Source organism: Netta rufina (genome assembly GCF_964035555.1).
Source record: "Netta rufina genome assembly, chromosome: 2".
Classification (NCBI taxonomy): Eukaryota; Metazoa; Chordata; class Aves; order Anseriformes; family Anatidae; genus Netta; species Netta rufina.
The window spans coordinates 155221850-155249209 of NC_140124.1; the positions used below are offsets into that span (position 1 = coordinate 155221850).

Below are 27360 nucleotides of genomic sequence, written 5' to 3' on the forward strand. Positions count from 1 at the left end.
ATACCCCCACCCTACAAACAACACAGGAACGCGAGCCCCAAACTCTTACTGAAATGTTTATTAAGATCGAACTTCAGAACAACAGATCGGAACACAACGGCTCGTGAAGTAGAATAGCTCTAAATTGATTTTTTTTGTTGTTGTTGTTGTTTTCTACGCGTAAATGAAAAAAAAAATAAATCGAGATTATACAAAAAGAACAGAAAGTGCAGAACACAATAAAACAGTTCTCATGCAACAAATCTTTTTGTTTTCTTTTTTTGACCTTAAAACAGAAAATAAGCTCAACAGTGTAGAAATAAAAAACATACATACATTATGCCGTCTATGCACTCAAACATTCATCTGTGACATTACTTTTCTTTATCCCTTTTTCCTCATAAAACTTAACATTATGTGTTTAACACATGCTTATAAACATTGCTAAACTCAGCAAGAGCTATTATAGTGCCCCAACTTAATAAGTTGATAAAAAAGTAGTTGTCATATGGCCAGTTCACAAAGGAACTAAATATTCTCTTTTTATTTTTATTTTTTTTTCCGCTATGAGATGCCTATATGCAGCTTTCTATTAATATGAGGCATTTTAAAGAAGCTGGTCATTTGGCTACCAAAAGGGCTTAGTGTTCATGTTACATCCGAAAGAAAATCATCATCGGGAACTGCCAATGTGGTAAGAGAGAAGTCTTCCTGGTTTTGGGGCTGTTTACTACAATTTGGCTATCGCTGAGGATTGAATAGGTGCGGGCGATGCCTGGCTGAGCAAGGCAATGCTCCTAGAACTCCACCCACAACTCCGAAATTTCGGAAATGTCAGAAAATTTCAGAACGTGGTAGAATATGTCAAAATGAACCCATGTCCGGGCTTTTCGGTAAAGCTTTAGCAGGTCATAGCTGTGCCAAAAGCCTTTGAATTTGAGAAGAAAAATGAATTTGAGAAGAAATTTGAAAACATTCTCTTTTTTTTGGGGGTGTAAACGCTTGCCACTAAACTACTGTAATTTCGGTCAACGTCGGAGTGCCCGTGTTTCCCTGTGCGAGGCTGAAAGCCTGAGCCCCTTGGTTATTATCTAACACCCCTTCTAACTGGCCAGGCTGCTGAAACCTAAGAGGCTGCTGCAGCTCGCCTCTTGTTCTGGATGCAACATGAGAAACAGAAAACTTTGGGTAGCTCCCCTGGTTTTAAAATGACCACTTTTTCAACGCGCTTTACAAACGTTCAGCTTTGTCGCTTAAGAATAACAGCTAGAGGACTCTCTGTAACCATAAAAGTTTCTGCAAAGAAAAATAAAATTTGGTATTTCTTCTACACAGTCATTAACAACATTTCTGTGCAACATTTGGTGTTCATTAACATTTATTTGGCCTATGAAAAGGAAACGAGGACAAAACAGCTGCAAAGAAAACTGACTTCTCTTTCACAATAGATACTTCAGATGCTGAAGCTGCTACATGTGCTTGGAGTAGCATGCAGGAGTTTACTTAGTGATTTAAATAAGGTCTATACGTGTAGCCGAGCTCGTCGCGCAGCGGGCGAGGACGAGGGAAAAGCTGGAAGAACTCAGTTGAAAACCTTGCTGAGTACAGTCGCCTTGGGCTCCCGAGGCGAGGGGAAAAGGACAGCGCGTTTCAGGGAGCGCTAACCTCTGCTGGATTTACTGGCTTCCTCCCTCCAGATGATGAACAACCCGCAGCTTTTGGTGCCTGCTTACTGCCAGCGCTCCGAAACGACCGGAGTCGTGTTCCGAAAAGGCTATGTAGGTAATAAATCTCTATGATCGTCGTCTAACCAGCAGGAAGGGAAACATTCCTAAGAAATTATTGCTTCTGGAATTTCAAATTGCCAGCCGCAAGCGGTTCAGACCCGACTGGGCTCTTGCGATAACCCAGCGGTGCAAAATCCTTGCTACGCCTTGCTGAGCGCATCGCTTGGAGCTTCTCTGCCTCCCCGTGGCTATCCCTACCCACGCGCAACTCACCAACCACAAAGTCCTCACGAAACACTCAAGGAACTGAGCACTGACGGTGCCTGATGCAGAGGTGCTGGAGGTCAGAAAGGCTGCAGCAAAACATTAAATTTTTTACAGTATAGAGCGACTCGGAATGAAACCACTGCGCCTCAAGACGACTGCATGAAGGTCCCAGGACACGGAGCACGCAGGATGAGCTCGTACAGTAATACCAGCAAACAAAAATGACACTTACTATCACCAGGAATAAAAAACAAAGCCCCCTCAACTCTCTCTTCTGTAATAAAGACATAAAATCATACTAGTTTAGCTTTGAATTGTGACAAAACCCATCTTTTCTGTATCAAAATAAAGATAAGGGACACATCTAGACACAAACGAGTGCCCACTCTACCCTGAGCAGTGCCGGGGCTAAGAAAACTCTCAGAAATTCCAGAAAAAAGCATTTATCTCTCTGACAGACGTCAGAAACCATCGCTGGCGAGCGCGCTGGAAGTCAGCGCGGTGGTTTCACGGGCTGGCCGAGGTACAGGAGGAGATACTTTGGCAGGGGCTGCCCCCAGTTAATTCTTCTGGCAACACTACAAATACTTCAGCCTGTTTACAATGGGTAATTATTTCCTTTGGCTTTAGAGGGCAGTGAAATAGAGCTTCCTGCTCCAAGGCGCTGTGCGTATTTCTGCGTCGTGAAGGGTAATTAAAGAACCCCATAGCCAATCCCAAATCTGGCTTTTAATGTCCAATTCTTTGAAACGAGGCTCAGCAAAACGCTGCCTGGGACAAACCGGCCCTGCTCTGCCTGCGACTGAACCCCCCTGGGCTGGAAATGTCGTTCTCCCTCCTCACCGCTCGCCCTGGCCGAGAAAGCTAAATAAAAGAGCGTGACCTCAACCCCAAAACTGTTTTGCGTTCCCTGTGCAAGAAATCTTGGCTTACAAAGGTGCTGCCTGGAGCAACGCCGGGCTGAAGCTACATTCACAATCACCGAAACCACGACCGGGGGGGAAACGGGGGAAGGCTGGCGCTGACCAGAAGATTTTCAGCAGGTTTTCAAAGTGTAGAAGAACCTTTTGAGAAGTAGAGACTGAAATAAGGAGCGCTCGACAGTGTTCATTGAACCGAAAGCAGAATCTTCAAGGAGTTTTCAAAATAAAATATTAAAGTAGCTTTAAAACGCCTAACTCAGTTTGTATTTTACATGAATGCCAGTTATAGGGTGAAATACAGCTCTGTTAGATAGGAATATCACCAGAATATATTAAATGTAACTGAGATGATCAAATTCACGGCAGAAGGTCAGTTAAAGCGTTTCTCGCAACTGATTGCTTCAGTAAGGTCTCGTGTTTTTCAGTAGTACTACTCCCCTGTCCGAACACAGTTCACAGTATGTGTCCTAAATAAAAAAAAAAAATCACCTTAAAGAAAAAAAAAAAAAGACTTTCTTGAGACATTTGAGAAAAAAAATAATAAAAGTCCTGTGCGATTGCACGACATCGTCACCCTTGCCAGCATAAGGACGTCGGCGCTGACCGAAAGCCTTCAGCTGGAAACCACACCAGGAATTGGTCGGTGATGCCAGCCGAGACCGCACGTCGACTTCGAAGATACCAAAAGAAACATTTCTTAAATACATCGACAATTCAAGTAATTTGTTAAAAACTGCTTCTCATTTGGAAATATATATATATAGATTTTTTTTTTTCTTTTGACTGACTATATTGCAGCATGATTTCCACATGCAGGTTTAAAGGACTGTAGTAGAAGAAGTTTGAGGCAGCAGGAATCTTATGAGGAGCTGTGTGAGTCGGCTGCTTAGCCCACGGATGGGCTGCAGCCCGTAGGTCCACGTGAAAATGGGTCAATAGCATCACAAACGCTTCTCAGAAGACGACGGGTGGAAGTTGGGGTCCTGAAGTTGCTTTAAACGGCTGCCGGATCTCTGAGCTTCGTCTGCCCATGGACTGGGGAACTGCCAGCGATCCCGATCAGGTTTTAAATCGGATTAGCACAGCTCTTTGAAGCTCTTCACAGCAAATGTCTTTGCACCGTGGCTACGTCCTGAATCAAGGAAGGGGGCGCGGAGGTTGCGCTGATGGAATTGGAGCAGCTCGGGCGAGCTCCAGCCTACAAGTCCTCCGACACACGGCCTGGAACAGCAACACACGCTAGTGGGTTGGATTTTAAGGCCTAAAAACTGTTTCCGACATGGATTTTTACACAACCAGATGATGCCACAAAGTCACAGAGGTAGGCCTGACACTGTGCCCTTCCCCCAGCCGCTGCCTTCCCAGCCGGGGGGTTAAAGGATCAGAAAAAGTGCAATTCAGCAACGGCTTTCCTTTCCCCACGGGTGACAACTCGCACGCCCCATCCCACCAAGCTGACCCCACAGATGACCCTTCCCCACGGCAGCTTCATCCAGAGACGATTGGGTTTAAACGCCGAGAACACCCCAGAGCTCACGGGCACACGAAACTCCCAGCAAGAAATTGTCACAGCGTTATTTCCAAAGACATTCACAAAGCTCAGCACTCGTGACAAAAACCCGCGAGTGCCGACCGCCTCTCCCAGCCGCTGCTCCTTCCACCTCTGCTTCACATCACGCACCCAACGCCACCCGCCTGGGCCAAGCAGCAGACGTGGGAGCAGCTGGTGGACAGTATGACCAGAAGGACTCGCAGCAGTTTCTTAGAAACCGCAGCAATTGCTTCTTTTTTTGTGTGAAAATAAAACTATTCTGTAGTAATTGCACGAACGAAAATACGAAATCTAAAATTCATGTTAAAGAACTGTAGCTGTCAGACCAATAATACGCTCCTGAAAAAAAAAAAACAACTGGTCAAGGTGTCAAAGCGTTGGATTCAGCTACTGCACTAGTGAAATCTGAAATGTTCAGACAAAAAAAAATGGCAAGAGACTAGAAGTCAAGATAGCTTCCATTTTGAGTTAGTTTAAAAACAGCCGAAAACTTATTTTTTCTAACTGCTAATCGTATACACTGTGAGTCTCATGCAGATTAATAAAACTTATTTGAAATCTAAATGTATTCGCAATAAAAAAGTGTTCAGAAATGACATTTCTAAGTTGTAGAGAAAGCAATTAGCATCATAGCTACCTGTTCAAACCTAGAGTAAGGACTACAGAATTTCATTTACATTTTTGCATGAAACTGCCTGTTCTTCTGCAATTTTAGCTACAAGTAGTGAAGATCCTAATTCGTTTTCCTGGAAAAAAACAAAAAAAAAAAGAAAAGAAAGTTCTTGATCCTGCACCTGCACTCCCTGGAATGTGGTGAAGCCTCACACGGCTGACTCGCCCTCCAGCTCCGACGCGGCGGTGCCCTTGCGCGTGAGCTTCAGCACGGTCGGCTTCTCCGCGCTCGTGCTGCTGCCCTCGGCGGTCTCTGGAGGACCCAGTCCTTTCTGCTCTTCCTTCGGCTCTTCGTTGACCTCGGGGTATATCACCAAGAAGGTGGCTGTCAAAAAGCCCAGGAAGGATCCCACCGAAGCCACCATGGGAATGACTCTGACCGTGCCAACCACGTCCACCACGCCGCCGAGGGCGGAGGCCACGAGGATCTGGGAGATGTAAACCTGACACGACAGAATGGCACAGTCGATGCCGAATCCTCGCTTGGAGTTCCCGGGGCTGTGGTGAATGTACTGGGAAGAGACGAGAAACGTGTTAGGAGGCAAAGCAAAGCAGGAAAGCAAACATTTAGACGGGTATCTTCCTCAATATCTCAGCCACGTGGTCAATTTTATGCCACGTCCAAAGCAACAAATTCCTTATCTCCTTATCAAAGCCTCCTCACCTTACCCCGAGGTATTTACCTAGCGTGACTTTGGCTCCAGGATTAGGTTTCATAAAAAAATCGACACGGAACCATTGGTGAAAATTATTTCTGTGATTTTAAACCAGGAATCTCCCTTCCAGTCCCAGCACAGAAACGTGTTATGATAAATAATCCTCGTGTCACCTGTAAGCCAAACGTCACAGTGCTAAAAACTGGGCAGGAAAGCTGTCCTCATTGCCAGCAGCATCAGGTTGCCTTCCATCTCCTCAAACCCTGAGCTTCAGGTCCAGGCTCACCTCAAGATCTAAGGCTGCCAAGAACCTAACTAATGCTACCATAACAGTGGCAACCACCATGTAGATAATAAATACTCTAATCATTATTTCCTCTCTCTTTATCTACCCACATGCATGCAAATCCTTTCATATCTCTGCACAGAGATATGCAATCCTTTCATATAACTGCACAGAATTGTAGGGGTTGGAAGGGACCTCAAGAGATCATCGGGTCCAACCCCCGTGCCAAAGCAGGTTCCCTAGAGCAGATAAATGCTCTGCCTTGATCAAAGTACTCCACGTACCTCTTTAATATCGTGGTATTGTCCCAGAAGCGCGTAGGGGCAGTAGGAGATGCTCATGGAGACTATTCCCATCGTGCTGATCATGATCATGGTGACGTACACGTTGGGGAACATCGCCATCACTGCAGTGCCCAGAGAAAAACCCAGTGTGCCCAGGATGTAGATCACCTTTATGCTAAGGTCGTAGTTGTCCAAGTATTTCTGCAACAAGGCTGCAACAGATCAAGAATAAAACAAACACCAGCTTATTTGGTGAGCTTTTATGGTATTGACATGGCCGGGGCAGCTCGATATGCTTTTTAGGATTTGGATGCTGACTGCATATTTGGCAAGGCATAGCAGCACTGCTCAGCCCTCACTGGGAAAAGGATGTATTGCTGCTTCAGAGAGGAACTAACGAGCTCAGGGACTTGCCTACAGCCCTGCTACGAGCCTGCAGCAGAATTCAATAACGTGAAACTCAATCAGTCCACTCAGTGGAAGTCCATTCATTGTTATCTATTTATTAAACATCATCGATGCAGCTGTACTCTGAGCACAGAGCTCTTTCTAATGCAAACGCATTTGCTAGATGAAATGATCAGATGATTGAAGTTTTCAGCCGTATTTCAGTTTGTGTAAAACTTTCATTTTAAAACAGTCTTTGGAAAACCCTTTTTATACGTGCTTGAATCTTCTAACAAGCAAAATTTTAGTTTCCTGATGATAAATGCCATTTAAAAATGGTATCATTTTGTGCTCAATACCATTTAACTCATCTATTCATATTTCTACCTCTATATTTTTAGGATTTTTTTTTAAATCTCTCCCCTTACAACCACCCAAAGTGCTTTTCAAAAGTATTTTTCGCTCCAAAAGAGGGGGCAGATGCTAACTGAAGCGAAACCATTTTTATCTTGCAGTGCATCGATGAGGTGCGTTCCAGTGTCTGGCTGTGCAGTCTCTTACCTGAACAAACGGCAGCAGTAGCAGCATAAATGACCAGCCCCCAGCATCCCATCTGAACCCCCGCGTTGTAGGCATGTAACTCCGTTGAATTGGAGGGGGCCTGTGCCAAACGCAAAGAGAAAGACATTTGGTGAGCACACCTCAGAAACAAAACAAGCAGCTCCAAGCGGGTCTGCACATGGGAACTCCTCTCTTACCTTTGGATCGCCCTGAAAAATGACCTGGCCCATGAAATCCGTGTAGAACACAGCTTCAGCAATGATCGAGAACCACGTTAAGAGGTGACAAACGCACAGTCTCAGCAGCTCCTTTGGCATCTTCAGCATCGACAACCACAAGAGCCTGACGGTGGTTTCGGTTTCCCCTTCCTCGCTCTCGGTGTCTCCGCTCGAGTTCGTCGCGCCGCTCTGGTTCCTGTGCCGGTAGCGCTGCCGCTGCCGTTTCTGCATGTCGTAGATGTCGTTCATGCTGCGCGAGGACTTGATCAAGACGATGGCGTTGGCTCGGCGGAAGCGGTAGCGGTGCGAGCCGATTTTGCCGTAGTAGGAGAAGGTGTAGGAGGGCTGCCGGTAGAACATGTGCCTCCGCCTCCGCATGGAGTTGGAAGTGCTGGACTGCTTCATGCCTATTCGGGCGTGGCCGTTGAGGAAGTCTTTCCGCAGGGAGCCGTTCGCGTTCGGGACTTTGTCTTCGTTCAAGCGGTTATCGAGCAACATCTCCTCCTCCTTCTCGTTGTCCCTGAGGAAAGGAGCGAGGTGGTTCAGTTTGGACTTCATCATCTCCTGGCTGGTGTTGTGGGGGGTGTTTGGATACGAAGCGTCCTGAAAAATGGAGGGCTCGATGTCATGCAGGAAAAGCAGCTCCGATTCGATTTCCAAGGTGGCGTCGGGCATGTGCAGAACGGAGTCGCTCTTACTCCTCACGATGTTCACCTCCAGGAACTCCATGTTGAGATCGTGCTCGGACTGCACCTCGTCGTGGAACATCGAGGCTCCGTACGGCTCCTCCTCGCTGATCACGTTCAGCCGATTCAGAGGGGGGAGGCTGCCGCTGAATTTGACACTCGAGAGGGTGTCTCCTTCGTCGTCGATCCTGTCCTGCTGAGGGTTATATTGCTCTTCTTCAATGCTAAAAAGGTGGAGAGCAACGGAGACTGAGAAAATAATGGCTGCGAAGAAGAAAAGGACTTGCTCTTGAGATTTAAAAATAACACCCAAGAAGGTCTGCGTCCAGTCCAGCCCTCCTAACATATAACCGATTGCTCCTCCGAGACCTGTGGAAGAGAAAACGGAGGTATGGCAATAAGCACTGGCAAAAAAGCACATTAAACCCGACAGACAAGTTGCTTACATCAGAAAACTTCAACAAAATTTAAATGAAATGAGTTTTAAATGAGTTTAAATGAGTTTTTGGCTCACAATGTGAGGAAATATCTGATAGGGCTATTTCTTTGGGAAAATGCCTTCTTTGGGACACATACTCTAGCTCTGGACAACCTGAGGGCTGCAGGACTAATTGCTGCTGCCCTTACAGTTTCCATGCATCCATAAAGACAAGGAGGAGTAAATAAATAAGACGTGTTTGTGCAAAGCTCTTTTTTGGGGCTGTACAGCTGCTACTGTATGGGATAAAGGCTGTTGCTCCCTTAGCCTCAGAAGGGATGGAGTGCCCGAAGGGTGCATGTTTGGGGAAAAGTGGTAAATAAAAGAAGGACTGCAAGTGTTTGGAGGATACATCTTTGGATTCATGTCTTAAAATGAGTGTGTACTGCGGCTGAAAGGTGCAGCAGTAACTCTGCTCCTCAGTTTGTAGCTCACTGCCCTTTTCTCACACAGGTTTACGCACACAAGGTTCATTACCAAGTATGGCACTTGGGGAAAAAGAACATAAACCTACGTTCAAGTAACAGACTCGCTGCAGTTTGCTACTGTTCAGTTTTGTCTACTCAGCAGATAGCACCAAATGCTGAAAGCCCTCATTTTAACCAAGTGGTTTAAAAATTGTATAATGCTGACCACCAACTCATTGCTTTATGCCACTAGGTAAGTGCACTTTGCATTTGTATTTCATACTCTGTAAATAATTTTTCTATTCTCTGTCTGGGGGTCCTTACAGGTATTTCCTCCAAGACAGCTGCACTATGAGCTTCAGTACTAGTAAGGAAACAGCAGGGGGAAAGGATGAAAAAAACCAACAGTTGACCCAGGAAAAATCAATTCAGCCAAAACTCAGTCATCAGAAGAGCTGACAAGACCTAGACATGACCTAGCCACGTACCAGCTGAAAAGGCATGGATGTTAAGGGCCATATCTTGCTCTTCGCTGTCCACCACATCCAACAGGTACGCCCGAATTGGCCCTTCCGTTGCGTCGGCGCAGAAGTCCAGCACCACAACGCCAAGCACCGTGAGAACTATCCCGATGGGCTGCTTGTCCGGGACGTCGCCAATAGCCAGACCTGCAGGAAAACAGGAAAGAAATCTGAGCACGTCAGCCCAAAAGCAAGCACTACGAAGAGCAAGGTTAATCTTAAGGGAAAGGTGGCCAGCACACTTACTGGAAACATTCCTTTGCAGAACAAATTGGCAATTTTAACTCTCTGGCACAGCCTGATGGAAGGTCTGGGGCAGAAGATTATGTTTTTACACTTAGAAGGCTGACATTTATTTTTCAAAATGCTATTTTTAAAGTGTCTCTTGACGCACTGCTAGCACTGGAGATTATTTTGCATTCTTCGTGTATTTTCCTCCAAATGCTGATGGCTGCTCTTATAAAAGAGACTGCCACGGTGAGAGAGGAGAGCATCCAAAAGCAGAATGACAAACCTCATCTATTGCCAGGGAATTTTTCATAAAACTAATCATTGACAAAGGCGTGAATTACTTGAATCAGAGAGATTTAGTTGTTAGACATGCAAGAATGATAAAAATATTAGTGTAACTGATGATGATGACTGAGTAAGAGATGAGCTGGCTACAGAAGAGGTCTGGAGAGGACCTTGGGATGTGGCTCACTTCTGCTGAGTTTGCTCCAGGCTCCTTCGGGAGAGGCACAGCAGTGTTCCCAGTGCTTTTCAGAAGGGGTTATTCTTTCAAAACCTACCACAACAACATCCCAGGAAGGGATGCCTAATGAACACGGATCACTTTTGCAATGCTCTGCGATAACCTCTGTGTTTAAGGAAGTTTCACTGAGCAAAAGCAGCTCTGGGTATCTGAAACACGTGGGGTTTCTAGAGAGCTATGCCATAAACTGCACTGCTGTGTAAGGAAGAAGAGGAGAAAAATCAATTGTGCTGATTTATTAGAAGGTGAGATACTTCGAAATGAACCTGTAAAAGCTTTGCTTGCCAGTATCAATGGCTTCTGCCCTAAGCCAAGGTGAGGAAATAAGAGCTCCTTGTCAATTAAAATCTTGCAGTAGGGCTGCAGTCCAGTATTTTGCCTACACCTGGAGCTGGAGGAGTAAGTCTTGGTGACACAACAACGAAGCACAAGTGGTACCATACGAGAGCAATTCCAATAATTGATATTTCTTGGGTAAATTCAAAAAACCATAAGCTAGACCTTGTTCACCTGCACTTTGCAGAGAAACGAAAAGCTTCCTATGGCAATCCAACCTGGCTTTGAAAAGCTAACGTGCTGAGCCAAGGCAGTGTTCCGCTCACTTCCCTCAATTAGTACAACTTTTTCACAATAGAGCTGTACCTAACCCCCCCAAAAGAGAGCCAAGAGGATATTATTAGGTGTTAAGTTCCTTTCATTTGCATCACAACGTAAACATTTCCCAAATGTACTCGTGTCACCTCTCTTACACTAAATTTACAAAAGAGCCTTAGATTGGAGATTAAGTTCTGTAGTAAACTATGTTCAAGGAGAACTATTTTTACCAGCTTTGATGGGGGCTCAGGAAAAATTATTTTCCCACATCGTTTTTGATAAACAAATATTAACTGTGCTCTGGCCTTTTTCAATACCGGCTCTAAGAAAAGCACAAGAAAAAGTGAAAAGATAATTTCTGAAATAATGCTGGAAACAGGATGTGTTGCCAGATATGCATTAAAGGGAAAACGGATCACAACAGGAAACATTTCCCTGTGAACAGGTTGCTACAGTTTTCCCATGTCAAGGATCGCCGAAATTCACCTCGGCGACGGCAAACATTCTGCTGGCAGCCGCTGCGCGAGTAACTCTGCAGCGACCCTGACAGCTCCCGTTGCAAAACACTCAGCACAGCGCTCGGATTTTGGGGTAGGAGTGAAAACATTTAGGGTGGACAGCTCAAGTGCGGTGTTGCAGAGGTTTCTGATGACTTTACCACCGAATTATTCGACTGCTTGTCGTTATGGTTAACTTCTTACATAAAAATCTGAAGGTAGGGATGTGTGCAGGTGGTTTCCCCGTTATTTACCTATAACGGAGCCGTTGAGGAAAAGTGCAACTCCAAAGAGGACACCAATGGAGAGAGCGAGGATAAAAGGCCGCCGGCGGCCCCAGCTCAGCGTGCAGCGGTCACTGGCTGAGCCTATAAGCGGAGTGAAGATCAAGCCCAGGATGGGGCTCAGGAACCAAGTGAGGCTGTAGTATTGCTCAGGAAGACCTGGAACAAAGACAAAAAAGGATGGCAAGGTTACATGGGACGCAGCAGACATTTGACCTCGTGCAGGGCATTTCATTCAGCTTTGGAAAATTGTAAATTGATCTTTGGTTTACTTTACGTTTGCTCCTTGATGCACGACTCCGGCCAGATTTCTTAACAATGGTTAAAAAACACAACATGAAGTATATTTAAGCAATTGAAATAAAAGTTTAAAATAAAAAGGGTGGGGGGACTAATCAGGCTCGATTACACCCGGTTTGAATCCCTGCCCCCAAATCCCACTTTTGCTGAATTTTGCTGAACCTGCTGATTTTTTTTTTTGTCAGGGATTTTAGCAGGGAGTGCCTCTGTAAAGGAGCAGCAGCCAAGATTTGCCGTGTAGAAGCCCGATCACTTTGCTCCGTCCTCGGTCCATCCACGGATGATAAAAGCAAAGATTTTTGGGATGCTTGGAAGCGAGCTGCTGGTCGTACATCTCGTACACATCTCCATCTCACCAATGCCCAGCAGCAGCCAAACATCACAGCAGCACTGCACATCTAAGACCAATGCCTTAGAGAGTTATTAAAGACTGAATGGGCTGAAGATGATGGGCAGAATTTGTCTGTCATGAGAAATTTCCCATTTTTAAGGAAATTTTTAAATGTTTGTTTATGATGGGATTGATCAATGGACAATGGAAGGAGAAATAGTTATTCCTTAAAATGCAGGGAGCAGCTGAAGAAGCTTGGTTGTCTCTCATATCCTTGCTTTTTATTTTGTTTTCCAGAACTGAGGGGATTACTCAGAGCATCAGATGGAAACAGACTGGACTTACCATGTAATATTTACCTAGGGAAAAAAAATAACATTATAAATAAGTTTTGGAGAGGGAGAGGTGTGTGGGAGGAAAAGGAAACCCAAGAACTCTGCTTTACACCTCTCCAATGGCCTGCAGATGGCAGACTGGACCAGGAGAGCTGTGCTTGGGTTTTTTTTTGCCATCTGTCCCTGTCTGAGCTTCTCAGCACGGGTCAGGTAACCCCTCCGACATGCACTGCAAGCAAAACAATCAATCGCTGGCAGCCCAAGACCAACAAGCTCGGTGTCTCGATCCTCCGAAGGAAAATCATTCATAATCGAGAGGCAGCCGCTGTGTGAGCGGTGTCTGACCTTCGCTGGAGGCTTCGACCTGCCCCTCGTGCTCTGTTCTGCATCCTCAGGCACCTGCTGCCAGCGGGATTACACCAATCCCCCTCCGGAATAGCCCAGGCTGCGAGGTTGGAAGTCTAATCTCCTGTTATTTAAAGTGCCATCAAATCCCGACTAACGACGCTGGTGACTTCCCCCGCTAGGTACAGCAGGTTTTCCCACCGTTCTGGTGATACGGTACTTATATTACAGGAAAAAAGCCATTTTTTTGCCCACAAGGTACCATAAAAACACGATTTCGCCATCAGGATCCAGAACTGAGGTCTGAAAGCAGGGGCTGTGTGTTTAACCAGCACCTCGCCTGCTCCAGGATGCTCAGGGCACGTAAAGCTAAATGCTGAGCAGGCTGTGATTTTTTTAGGGTGGAAAAAAAAAAAAAGCAACACACAACTCACCAGCTGGCATAAGAATGGCCCAAGATTATCAAAACCCAGGGATTTTTACTGCTAGCGTTACCCTGACTTCAGTACTTCCGAGGTCAACTTTACATGTAATAACTCCAAAGCAGCTTAAAGCCTGCATTCTGATTTTACACAGCAGTAAATAAAAGGAAAAAAGGGCTTTTACCCAACCTCTGCTCTGTGCCGAAATGTGGAGACTCATCGTAGCCTCGGTGAGTCAGGGGAGAGAGACTCGAGTGCTTTCTTGAGAAGGTTTCATCTTCGCTGATGGAAAAGGGTGATCTTCCTAGCATCTGTTATAAATACAAACCTAAATCCAAATATTTGCTCTGAAAATGGCTCGCAGAAGATGCAGATCTCAAGGATTTCAAAATGAGTGAGGGATGTATGGTAGTTTTTATGGAAGGGAAATAAAAAAGGACGCTTATCCGAGCACGTAATGTTTGGAGATCCTGCTTTAGACAAACCGCTTTGGGTTTGTTTATTGAACTACTCTTTAGCAGCCAAGACGTCTATTTTTGGAAGAAGAGGCCGTGATAAAAATCTCTAGAAGAACCATTAGCCCCAAAGCAAGCAGAATTCCGAAAATTCTGTCTTGCAGGAGCTTTCCCTGCTCCTCCAAATAAACAGGAAAGGGCTAACTTGCACGGAGAACAGTTCCCACTGGTTGTGCACGGATTTCTCAGGACCATTTTTCCCTTTTCTCTTGCCTGATTTCCTCAAGACTCTTCTCTCCATATAGATTTAGGTGTTGCCTCTGATGTCTGCACTCTGGTGATGGGAAATCATCCTTTGTAGAGCTCACAGAGTTCTTCCCACCATGGGTCCTCCAGGAAAGAGCTTTCTGAAGCAGTCTCACCATGATGTGAGACTTCAAAACATACCTTAGAGATCAAATCCTACTGGCGGCGTCTCCAGCACCGTCACCGTTTCAGCAGTAGGGTTATGTTGGTGCTAGAAGTTTTGATATAAATGACAAATTTCCAGACAGACAAGGAGAAATCCAAAGCCAAAACACTTCCCTTAAAAGAGGTTTTACTACCTTCAATGCCTACGTGCATCGCTAGGATATTTAGGTTGGTGTCTGTGATTTGTCAGCAGAAAGGAAATAAATACGGGGACTGGACATGGAAATATTTAAATATAAATATATATACGAATGTTTTCTGAAAGTTTGCAGCCTCACAAGAAGGAGCTCTACCAAACTTCAGAGAAATTGTGTCCGTGAAGGGCACTGGGCAGCTGAGGAAGGGAATTACACATCCTAATGGTTCCTTTCTCCATGTATGTATGTGCGATACCTTCCTACACAACTTGACCATTTCATATGAAATTTTTAAGTTTGAAACCAGTTAAGGAGGCATCCAAGACGATGAGCTGAAATGAAGACATAAAGGGAACATTTTAACACCAAGAAGTTCCTCCTGATGCCCCACCTAGCGGCAGGGATTCCAACGCAGCACAGATTTAAATAACCCTTGGCCGTGGTGCCGTGCCAGGAGGCAGCATCCAGCCTCTGATGCTCACCACAGCTGTGCAGACGCCGGTTTGGATGAGATTTCAAGGCCCAGCAGGCTTGACATCGACATCACGGCCTCGCCACAGCCAAATGTAAAACGTCCCAGCTGCTGGCAGCTGCTGTACCCACCTGGAACAGGCTCTCACCGGGCTGGGGCCAATTTCAGATGGCTGAGGGAAGAATCCCGCAGCCAACGCTTTTAGCAGAGGCTTGTAGGAGGACTCGAAGTCCAAAGCAGCTGCATCCCATTCCCAGTGCCATGCTGTTCCTGTATTTTGCCTGGAATTTTCCACCGATGCGTTCTCCCTGCCAGGTAGCAGCTCGCCCGTGCGCCAGCTTGGAAAAGGAGCGACACGGGGAGGTGGTTGGGGGGGAAAAGGGGGAGGAATAATAACCGCAGGATTATTATTTAGCTTTTTACTGACAGCTATAATCTGAGGAAACACCGAGAAGGGAAAAAGCAGATTGGATAAACAAGGGTAGCGTTTGTGCTGTGAACTGGATCCGGAGCAGGTCACAAGTCGGCCTCCGAAGTCTGAGAGAAATCAGTGAGAAAAAGGGCAAACCACAACAACAGCTTCTGTTAGCAGCGCCGGCAGCCACTGAGACCCTCGTAACGTGGCATTTCCCAGCCAGCTACAAACAAACAGGACACTGGCTTCTAGTAAATAAGGGTTTGTTTTTTCCCAGACACAAAAAAAAGTGCCCAACAATAGTGGGACCAGCACCGCTCGCGGTTCACAGGAAATGCTCACTGTGTCACCAGCGGGCTGAGGGCTGCGTGAGGTCACGGGCTCCGTGGAAGAAAGATTAAGTCCCATGCAGCGCCTTCTATTCAAAACCTCGTTTTGATAAGGTCTATTGGGGGAAAAATAGGTCTTTATAAGCTTAACAATACGATCTGATATGGGAATCGGATGCGGAGCGCCTGGTTTCGTTCCTCAGAAATCATCACCTAGAGACTTGTTTACGCGCCGAAGGCGAACGCCGTCCAAGTTTCTGGGCTACCACGAGAAGCTGTCGGGCCCTGCACGTAAATACTTTGTGTGCTGCAGCTTCATCCCCCCGGAAAACACGGCGTGCTGCTAAAAATACCGTGCATCGATCTGTTTGAAATGCATTCCCTCCGCAAGCCGCTCTGTTTCGGCTGCGTTTTTAAAGCACGCAGCCAGCCAGGATCAATGCTTGTCAAAAAAGCTGTGAAAGAGTCGGAGCCTCGGTATCTGCTCTTCGTCTTGTCGCGGCAGATTTGGAGAAAACAGAGCAAACTCAGGCATTTTGGAGAATCTAGATGAGGGGTTTCGGAATAGGGCTGCGAGCATTTCAGAAAGGCAAGCTGACGTCTGCTCCCCAGCCTCTAAAATACAAACACTGAGCTTGGATCCCCCTGAGAAACTGAAACAAGCTGTTAAGAAGGAATTGCTTTGAAAAGCTCCTTGCGATCACAGCCTGATGTTGTATGAGAAGGGAGAGCCCCTGGTTTGCCTTCCTGATGTCTCGGTGTCTTGTGCCCTCAGCGAGCTGCCAGCAGAGCAAAATTACAGTGGGCAGCGTGTGAGGCCACAGGGCTCGCTTCAACTTCCACGTGCAGGTGGAAGACCTCAGAAAAAAGCTGCCACCACGAGCTTTTTAATTGCTGTTTGCTTTCTCCACCAAGATCCCAGCCTATATCGAGCTGTCAGGCAGCTTGTGTTTGCTCAGGGTCTCCGAAATGACCCGCGGCGATAAGCGGAACGTAAAACAGGAAGGGTATCGAAACCGTGGCGGAGATCTTCCCCCTGGTAAGGTTTCCCTCCCGAAATTCTTCTTGGGGCTGCCCAACGCGAGCCTTTCTGCCTACTCTGCAGCTTTCTCGAGCTGTCAGCACGTTACGTGCATCTTATGGGCAGTGGGATGTGTGCTCTGCGTTCTGAACATACTTTTCCGGAGCACGAAGCATCGCCCAGCTGCATGAAGTCCGCCCTCTCCTTGGCTCCAAAGGGTTTGGGGTTGCTCCTGGGGACACGAAGCGAGGCCAGGTGAGAAGGGAGAATCAGCTGCGGGCTGTGAGAGCGATGGTTAAGGCACGATGCTGCTGTTTGGGTGGGTTATTAACAGTCAGGGAGTGATAACCGAGAGAAAAAATCATTAGAAGGGATATTACGAGGATATAAAAGGCACAGTATTTTGAGGAAGTGCTACCCTAGGGTAAAATATAGAGAATGATCTCCAAAGCCACCAGAAAATGTGGCTGGGGCCTGAACGCAGGGCAGGGACCCCCCATGCTCCTCACCACGAGGTCCAAACACTTTTAGAGCAGATTCCTGCCCCTGAAATGCACTCATTTTCCTGCTTTAGTTGCTCTGTGTCGTAAAGACAAGGCTACAGAGAAAAGCCGGGTCTAGCCCGAGATAAACGAGCAAAGAATTAGCAGGGATGTTAAAAGGATCACGCCACCAGCAGCCCCGTTGGGTTAAATGACACTTCTGAAGAATAGGATTAAGGGAATAAGTGCCAGGCCTCTTCAAGGATTTCAGCATCCCGTTTTCCCAGTTTCTGTCTCGGTTTTCCCATTTTCTGTCTTCTCAGCCTCCTGCTGCTGCCCTCCCCATCTCTTCTTTGGCAGCTGGGGGAGTCCAACAGACCCAGGTGCCAACACAAGCCACCCCTACTGCTGCTGAAGAGGAGAAACGAGAGGCAAAACACGTGAGACGCTCAAATTCTTCGGTCAAAAGACCCAAGAATCAATTGCTGTTGTCAATTTTCTTATTATAGCAAAAATCCATGGCTGGAACCGATTCACTGCAGTTTCCTAGATTACCTGTGCCATCTTTTTTGGGCTCTTGGGCAACTTGTTGTCAACTCATCGTCCTCTGTCACTCATTAACCAGTATTTAGGACTCAACCAGCAGCAATAAAAACGCCGCCTTCCAGCTTCCAGCCAAGGGGAGGTCTGGGGATGGAACCGAGAGGTTTAAATCGAGGGGAAAAAAGCTGAGGATTTCCTCCGGAGTGCCTGCGAGATGCAGGTTGCACCCAATTATCCCTTACGTACCCGTGGGAGCACCCGAGGCCAGCTCCACCACGTCACCGTGTTTATTCTGCCTGCAGGCACGCAGCAGCCCAGTTTGTCCCGGGCTCGATATTTTCCCGTCACTGCCTCGGAAATAATCGGCAAGTTTATAAACGAGGGCGCTCACTTCAGCTCCAACGCGCTGCACAATCCCCCAAACCCAACAGATTTACGTGCACGACATAAAATCCTTCATTACGTGCTCTGCTACCCACAGTGGAGCTTTTGTTGCCGTGATTAAGGCATTAATACCCTGGGATGTGACCATCTACGTAGCCTCTGTACCAAATCTAACCCCAAAGCGGTGTTCAAAACCCCTGTTTTTTCCCCTCCACGCAGCGCCAAACCTCAAGTGTTAACTCTGAAAGCTCTGTGCCACCCGGGGACGGCCCCCTAAAAATCTGGTTGATGATTAAGGGCAATTTTCCAACCAGATTTGGATTGCTTAATGGGGAGCTGCCGGCCACGGGGCTGCTGGTAGCGGGGTGGGGGCAGCCCAGCAGCTGCCCCATGGGGTTTTTGTCTAGGGGAAACCTTGGCTGCCCTTCTGCTCTGCTCTTACCCAACCTGACAGGAGGCAGAAGCATGATTAAGATAAAAAATCAAGCCATGGTAAGGTGAAGAGCGTGGCCAGGACATCCCAAATACTGTAGGGTAAGGGAGCAGAAACCAGCTTGCCTTTGCACATGGAGGAAAACCAGCCTGGTTTTTAGGCTACACACTTGGAAAAGTGACTCAGGAAGGTGGCTTTTGGCCTGACACCCCCCCGAGCACCTGGCCAGGTGGTTCTCTCTGAATTTCAGCTGGGATCACGTCCGTGTGGTCCTCGTAAGGGCCCCAAGCAACGCGGGCAGCTCCTTCAGTTGCTGCCCTAGAGCCAAGGAAACACGAGAGGTACCAAACACTGCAGGTATCTGGTGTAACCTTTGTGTTCTGGCCGCTGTTCTTCCAGCCTCCTGCCCCTTCCTGAAGTTCTCGGGACTCCCCTGAGGTTATTTCATGTTTTCAAAAGTGAAGCAGGGATCAATTATTAAAATATTCTTAATTCAATTACAGAGGAAGAGCCACCCTCAGCTTTTTTAACCGATTACATCTTGTTTTCTTCTGCCCCGAGTATCTTTAAAGCCCCCCCATGCACTTCTTCAGCAGTGATAATATGAGGAATATATCCCCTAAGTGATCCCCTAAACCCTTTAAATATTTTTTTTTTCTAAAAAGGCAGATATAGTACAGAACAACTACAGAGGTGATAAACCCCAAAAGCCTGTTTTTGTCAGGTTTCACGGAAAAATAACTCAAGGGGGGAAAAGCAGGAGCAGAGCCCAGTGCGTCTGCTCTTCATTCGTGTTCCTACCTTGGAATAAAACACAAGATGAGATGTTTTTGAGGCTGCAGGGGCAGCCCATCGTTATGGGGTTTGTCTGATCTGTAGCGGAGCAGGATAAACAACCACTTTGCAGTCACCTGATGCAGCCCATGTCAGGCAGCAGGTATGCCTGTAATGACTCTTCCCTGCCAGAAAATGCCTGGCTGGGTGAGCCGCGCCGCCTGGCTTCCCAAATCAGGCAAGGAAAACACAGCAGATCCCGCAACGACCCGTCCCTGCCCCTAAAAAATCATTTGTCTGAGTACCGGGGGAGTTTTGTTGCCTTTAGGTTCCTCCTGGAGCATCCCCTATGATGTAAGCCCCAGAGCTTAAGCTCTGAAGTGTGTGGACTTGATCTCCACTCCGCAAAGACATAAAAAAAAATGCTGGAAGTGGCCAGATACAACATTTATAGGAGGTGCTGAACACCTCGTATAACATTTATAGGAGGTATTGAACACCTCCAGACCCAGAGCTCAGTTAGAGCCAGCAGGATATTTTTGGAATTTGCCGATTATCCTGGCTGGGGGGGTGCTGGGCTCCATTCTGATAGAGTGAATTTTTGAAAGCCCATTGTTTACGGGGCAGGACAAGTGATAAAAGGAGGAAATTCACGTTCCCAAACAAGCCCATACACAAGAACACACAGAAAAGGGTCCAGCTTGGTTTGTCACTCGAGCCAGAGAGGCCAGAAATTGGGATCCAGAGTAGGATCTCTGCCAGAAATTGGGATCCAGAGCCAGGTTTGAGGCGATCCCAACAGAAGGCGCACCAAACTTAGCAGCAGATTGAAAGAAATCTTACTTTGAGACCCCTGCCAAAGACGAAGGTGATGCTGAGGATTGAACCAGCGAGCTGGAAGGCCTGATCCTGCCCACGGATCTGGGTGCAGCTCCTGCCCTCCGGGTTGGCACTGCGTGGGGAAACACAGCCTTGCTTCGGAAGGGGATTAAAAGCTCCTCGAGCCCAACCTGCAAGCAATTTCTGAAGGTTCAACGTAAGCAGGGACAGGTGAGACAGATGCTACAGCGACAGCACAGCCAGTTACAACACCTCACCTTCAGACTTCAGAAGGGAATATGATTATGGAGGGACAGGAGCTATCGGGGGGTTCTCCAAGCCCACGGAAACAAAAGCTGTGATTTGCTTTTTCCGCGTTGAATTAAGCGGACTCGTTTCCAGTTTCATCACCGAACAATCAGCAGCTCCGAATTCCCCAACAATTTCTTGCAGAACGGCCTGCAGGAAGCGTATCTGAACCCTTCTCCACTGCTGTTTGGTTAAAAAAGGCCGATTTAAAGGCAGTCCCAGAGGGCGCATGGCAGCAAAAACGCTGTTGCAACAAGCACACAGGAGACCCGGAGCAGAATAGAGGCTTAAGGGGCTGCAGCTCTGACAATCCTCTTGCAGCGAGCTTTATGAAAGCGTTCCGTGATTTGGCAGCGGCCCGCTGACATTCTTTTCATTTCAAAAGTGGCCTTCGTTTTCTTTCCTTGAAAATTAAGCCTCCTGTTCGTTAAGGAGCACGCAGCCTTTCCCCTTTCCACGCCCTGTTTCACAACCCACGTTGAACGGGAGCCCCTCGATTTGAGATTTAAGTGAGGCTTCCCCTCACCTCCTGGAGCGTGTTTGGACAGAAGTACAAAAAGCTGAGGGTTTTGGCGAGTTTGGCTGACAGCAAACGTGGGCAGAAGGCAGGCTAAGAGGAAGGGCTGAGGCAGCGAGGGTAAAACCACTTGATTTTAGCACACATCTCACCTGCACCAACACGATGGGTGGCAGGGAAGAACTCCAAAACAACCCAACGTAAGATGCACAGCGACAAAAGACCGAAAGAAAACTGAATTTCACCCAATATTTTCTAATTAAACCCCCCAAAATCTGCTTACACTTCAGTGTAGTCCCATAACCTGCTGGGTTTTCGTGGTGGCGTTAGCTGGTCCTTATCACTGCTGCTTTGCTGCACCTGCTGGGAGCTGGAGAGGTTTAGGAAAGGAAATATCCATTCCCTTTGTCAGGGGTGATCGTATTTGGAGGCCTTGAGCCCTTTCCACAACACACAGCCTGAAGTGTCAGGATAAATGGGTTTGAAGAACAGAAATGGCAACAAAATTGAGAACTGCTTTTAAATCTCCATCCTCTCAGGAGAGCTGACAGCGTGCGTTGTCCTGCAATTTGCTTCGTCTTGCACGTTGTGATTTCTCTACCTGCCTGCAGTTCTCAGATCTGCTTCTTGCATGTGCTATATGGTTTCTCACACACTAAATGAATCCCTAACCAAACCTTCTCCTGAAGACAACGTGTTCAAAAACCGTGCTGCTGCTGATTCCAAGCCAAGAGGTGTTTTATGTCAGAGAAAAGTGATACGAAAGCCTCATTGACTTGGTTTTTGGTTTAAAGTACAGTAAAATTAGAATTACACAACCCCTTAGCGGGCATAAAATTAGTCAATAACCAACAAATGATGGGTGAGAGGTTTTATAGGGCAGTCAGCCTCAAAGGCACAGCATTTGCTGTTTTCCTTTTCACTGTCTGAGATCTGAATTCAAGCTTTATGTGATCTTTAAGACACTATCCTCAAAGCTACCACGGCTGGGAAGTGTATTCAATTAAGCCTTTACTGGTCTGAGTTTTCTGGAGCCACTGTAAATTCAATTCCTGCCCTGAGGTCAGCTGTGGTACAGTCCCCCCAGGTCAGCTCTCAAGCCGTTAACTCTTCCAAGGCGGAATTCAGATCTTCAGCATCACATGCAGCTACGCCCAGGAGCTCAGATGCAGCTGGAATTTAGAAAAAAATTCACTTGGGGGTGAAAGGGCAACTAGGACAGTTTCTTCCTGGTAAGGGAAATGGGAAGACACAGATTCGTGGACAGTTGTATGAATGTATATCCTTTATGTCCTTAAAATAATTCTCCGCCAGAGGAGAGCTGAGCTGAAATAAATAGCCAGTGCTGCTTTTATGTTGAAGAGGCTCCTCCAGCTGAGTTTTTCCAGCCAGTCAGCCCTTTTTCCCTTGAATTATAGGCAGCCTCTAAAAGCTCATCCAATCCCTTTGTTTCCCTCTCCCCCCCCCAGGTCTTTAAGGTTTTTAGCTTGCCTTTGATCTCAGGCTGAGCCGTGGAAGACTATCCCCTTCCACACTGAATTGAGTCAGCAACTGATACTTTAATTCCTTTGAAGAGCCATACCTACGGGCTGACTTATCTTTAACACTTCATGCTTGGTTTCTAAATACGTCCCCATAATCTCCTCTTTACCTACCCGCATTCTTCTCAGGCAGGTATCAACGCTGAATTTCAAGGGGGAGACCAGCTACTTCATGCTAAAAGTTCACCCCGGAGTATTAAATCTGCTTAGGCCAGACACTTCTCGGCCACCACGTTGAGATTTCTCAGGATCAGCAATTTCTATTCTTGCTTAACGCACTTTTCCCATCCTGGCAAGCCCACGTGAGCTCCGTTTCAAGACCCTCCGAGCACGCTCTGCTGAGCTTCGGGCTGATAAAGCACTTAGTCATAAGAGCTGAGAAGGAAATTTCGCTGCAAACCCACAGCCCAAAGCCCCAGACAGCTATCCCATATGTGTGAGACAGCAGCAAGGACAGTCTTCTGCTGGTGTGAGAGCACAGAATGGGAGAAATTATTGAAATTATAAAGCAAACCAAACCTAATTTGCAGAGAAACACCCCTAGATTTAAGTGGTGCTGTAAAGGTAAGCGAGGCGTGTTTGTGTTTTTCTGGATGTAAATGCACATTGTTTCTTCCTCAAGCACTGGTGTAATCCCCTTCATAATTCACGCAGGGGAATGAGGAACAGCTCTGGTGCTGACAGTCACTTCTCTGCCTATTAACTATTCATAAAACACTCAACAGCACGGGAAAGAGCCTTTGAAGCAACAGGAAAGGGTTGGCGAAGCTTTCAGCGTATTAAATATGAAATTTACACTCTGTGTTTGCATCACCTCTATTCACTTGTCGCGGGGCAAATCCTCCCGAAGGTAGGAGCCACCCCAAGCCCCAAAATACAGATTTCTCCAAGTTTTTATGCCAGACCCGTCCTTACCTTCTCCTCACCTTGATTCACATCAAATCCCTTGCAAAACCCTTTCCCAATCCCATCCAAATTTTCCCCGAACCATTATGAATTTGGAGATGTAATGCTTAGAAGCCAGGTTTCCAAGTGACATTGTATTTTCTTCCCTCGTTAATAGCAGGGATTTTAATTCCCTCTCACAGATAACAGCATTGCAGACCAGATGTTTCAGAAGACAAAGCCTTCTCGTGCTCTTATGGAATTTATAATATGGTAACGTGGCAGAGGAAGCCAACAGTAGCTGGTGTCAGTCAGGGTTAATGCAGAGAATATCCTAAATTGTAACACAAAATCCTCCAGCTCCTCCAAAACCACCTTGGACTGACCTGAATGACCAAACCCAGCGTGCTGAAGGAGCCGCCACTTGCTTTTTTGTGATGTTTTAACACTGGTCGGGAGAACTGCTGCCTCAGTGGGCCTCCAAAAAAAGGTTAACGAAGGTTTTTAGAGGTTAAAACTTACAGAAGTGCCACCTAGTATCATTTCATCTGGAGTCAGCCTGTCACTTCTCCTACCAGGTGTAGTTCTGTGTCCTCCAAATTATCCTCAACAAGTTATCTGCTTAATTTTGAACTCCTGAGCTGCAGATAGCTGGGAATCAAAGAACACGTTAGAATAAAAACACCCAAGGAGATGCATTTGTCTTGTTCCTGTTGCTAAGCTACTAAAACCCGTTTATGACAAGACTGCCACCAATTTGTAGCTGCGTTGCTGAAGAGGCAACGTAACATCCATCTATCTAAGCACGGCAATAAAGGCAAAGATTAAAGTCACAAATCTGCACGTATTTTGGCAGGCGTACAGCACTCAGAGACTTCCAGAGCTTTCGAATTCGCTCCTTCGAGTCGAGCAGCTCCCACCTCTGGTTCTTTTGTAAGGGATTGAGGACTTGTTGGAATTTAAACGTGCTGATAACCCAAGCAGGGCTGAACTGGAAAGGGACAGCACCAAGGGAGTACCTGAAGTCTCCGGGTGGTTAGGATCAGCCACGTGGTAGCTACACCTCTGATTTAGGGTACACAAACAGCTCGGGAAGTCAAATATCTGCAAGCACAAAGCGTCTAGCACCGTGCTAACGCATCTAAGGCTTTAACCGGGGCATCAGATAAGAATCTCAGAGCGTTTCGGGGAGCAAAGGTTTTCTTTGAGATGAGGAACGTGAGTACAAACCAGAAAGCTTCAGATTTAACGTACGGCTGTGAGGAGGAGTCTGCCCTGCACATCCAAATGGCTTCTGGTTTTTCGGTTTATTTGGAGCGATTTTGTTTTCTTTTTGTTGCTTGCATCGCCACGCTTCTCCAGCTGCCCCCTCTTGGAAAGTTTCTGAAGCCGGAGGGATCTCAGGGAGCAAAGAACCGAACGCTGCTTTCGCCAGAACAAGAAGCAGAGGGAATATTACGGCACTAAAACAGCTCCGTGCAGCCCCTTCCACCGAGGCAGAAATATTGAGGCAGACAGATGTTGAGGTTGATAAAGGTAAACAGAAGCATGTAAGAGGTAATTACAAACCAGGAGAGAAGTCACCCGTGAATAACTTAACCCTTCAGTGCATCCAGCCATGTTTAGTGCTCTGCCAAGAGAACATGAGCAAGAGCACCGAGAATTTCAATTCCCCAAATGCTCTCATATTTAACCAGCGACCTCCACTTCTCATCTATACTACACTCAACATTACCACTGCATCCCCATTTGCCAGCTTTTCTAGAAATTAGAGCTCTTTTCTTCCGTTCCCTTCCCCCGAATCCCAATGTTCTGGTGATCACTGGGGCTAGGGAAGGAAGGGAAGAGAGATTTTTCAATTATCTGGAGGAAACAGATCTGCCAGAAGAGCTCACAAAAGACCTGTAAACCAGGAGAGTGATCAGTAATTAAGAGGATGGTTTGTTTATGCTGCCTGACCTTAATCGTTTGGGAAGGTAAAGGCAGCTCAGCCAGCTATGCATTTAAACACCCAAGGGCCAGCACAAACAACAAAAAGAAGTACAGGTCACTTACAAAAGTGGAGGTCTTCTCCATGCAGAGCAGGATGCGAGTATTTTGTAGTCATGGTAGACAGTACCTAAATCTAATCTCCTAATACAATTTAAATATTTTGAATCTCTGAATCTTGACGTTATCCAAAACGCCCTAAATCCTGAAAGAAGTTACAGCCATTGTAAATATTCCTAGATGAACCTTGCGTGTGTTTTATTCAGCCAGTTGGCTTGAGCAGACAGCTCCTATTCAGAGGAGTTGAACATATTTATAGCACGTATAACGTATATCAAAAATACATTATAATTCTTTTATAATCTATTTTAACTATGTCAATAATATATCCAAAGAGGGCACCTGATGAGCTCTGAGAATGAACATTTTCAGGAAAGCTCGGAGGAGGAATGACCCCTCAGGGTCTCTCGTGGCTCTTGTACCGGTTATAGACCCATCTGTTAATAGAAAGCAAACCTAGCAGTAATTTCATCTGAAAACACGATTTTATAGCTTCAAGGAGGAAGGAATTTGTCCACCGCACGCTCGCACGTTCAATCTCTGATGCACTTTGGTCATATTAAAGGAAATAGGAATGCTTCATTTCAAAGGTTAGCCTTGAATTTTTTCAGCAGTGTTGTAAAATGTTCATCGCACGGCATTTAGGGACTTGGCTGGGTGCTGCTGTTTGGCCACAAGCGAGCGTGCTGTAAGGCACGACTGCTTGTATAAGCCAAAGCAAACACTAGCAAAGAGGTAACACGCCTGTGTTGCATACACGCTTACAAAGTGTACACAAAATATTGATTTATTCACGCGGAGCCATGCTCGCTGCAGTGTCTCCATTCACTTTCATGGAATATTTTCAGGTATCTGATAGAGGAACATGATTTTCTGAATTTGATAAGGTAAAACCAGATATCATTAATACTGCAAGCAGTTTATTGGAAACCTAATTATAGCACTCACCACAAAATTTACCACAACCTGCTCCTATTCTAATTCCCCTTTCTCCCTCATTTTTTTCTAGAGCTATTTGTATCAGGGTTTATCCAGAGCATTTGTGTATTTAATCATAAACCAAGCACATTAACCATATAACGCAACACTCACTAGTGGTTTGAAATGAATGTCACATTGCATTAAGAGCTGGAAAAGATAAATTAAACATCTAGTTGTTCTGAAGTACTGTAACCTGAAGCATTTCTTCATAAATGAAAAAGCTTCACTGCAGTCTTTTATAGCCTGAAGTTTCTGGTGTGAAGGATACCTACCTTTTAACACAGAATTTTAGAAGCTTTGGAGATTGGTGGTTTTAAATGTGAACTCAAAACTTACACCGGGTTAAATGGAGCAAAGCAATAGTAGACAAGGTGAATGCAGACAGAAATCCTCCCCACTTAAACAGTCACACAATTAAGAATTAAAAAAAACACGTAACCCTTTTTTTTTTACCATCTGCATTTTGAAGTCATCGGCTCCCACTCCCCTTTTCCTCTGACTTCAATGAAAATTTAGGCATTAACTTTTGATGAAGAGAAGCGAGACTCACCGATCTGTAACAACACCGGCGTTACCAAAGCCGTCTCCATGGCGTAACAAAATTCCCTGCCAAACATGACTGCGCCGTGCATCACCCACAGGCGGATGGGGATCCGGTCTATGGACCCTTCGCTAATGGTCTCCTCTCTGCTTTCGTTCTCCTTGGTTTCTGCTTTCTGAAGCTGGGCCACAGGTAGGTCTTGAACTTGCATAGATTCCGAGTCAGCATTCTGGGGAGCCATTTTCATTACCATAAAAATATATATATATATATATCTCTCTTTGTTATATCTATATAAATAATACTACCATAACTCCACAAACAAGTCAGGGTGTC

General features: G+C 46.2%; 1 protein-coding gene across 1 annotated transcript; it reads right to left on the minus strand.

Annotated features, from left to right (window-relative positions):
- Positions 1-4703: 4703 nt before the first annotated feature.
- Positions 4704-27360, minus strand: SLC45A4 (solute carrier family 45 member 4). The gene is made up of 7 exons (XM_084306919.1): positions 27034-27360; positions 11704-11892; positions 9572-9751; positions 7492-8567; positions 7295-7394; positions 6347-6558; positions 4704-5632 (listed from the first exon to the last, which is right to left on the minus strand). The coding sequence occupies exons 1-7, from the start codon at positions 27275-27277 to the stop codon at positions 5270-5272; spliced, it is 2364 nt and encodes a 787-aa protein (XP_084163045.1). The 5' UTR covers positions 27278-27360; the 3' UTR covers positions 4704-5269.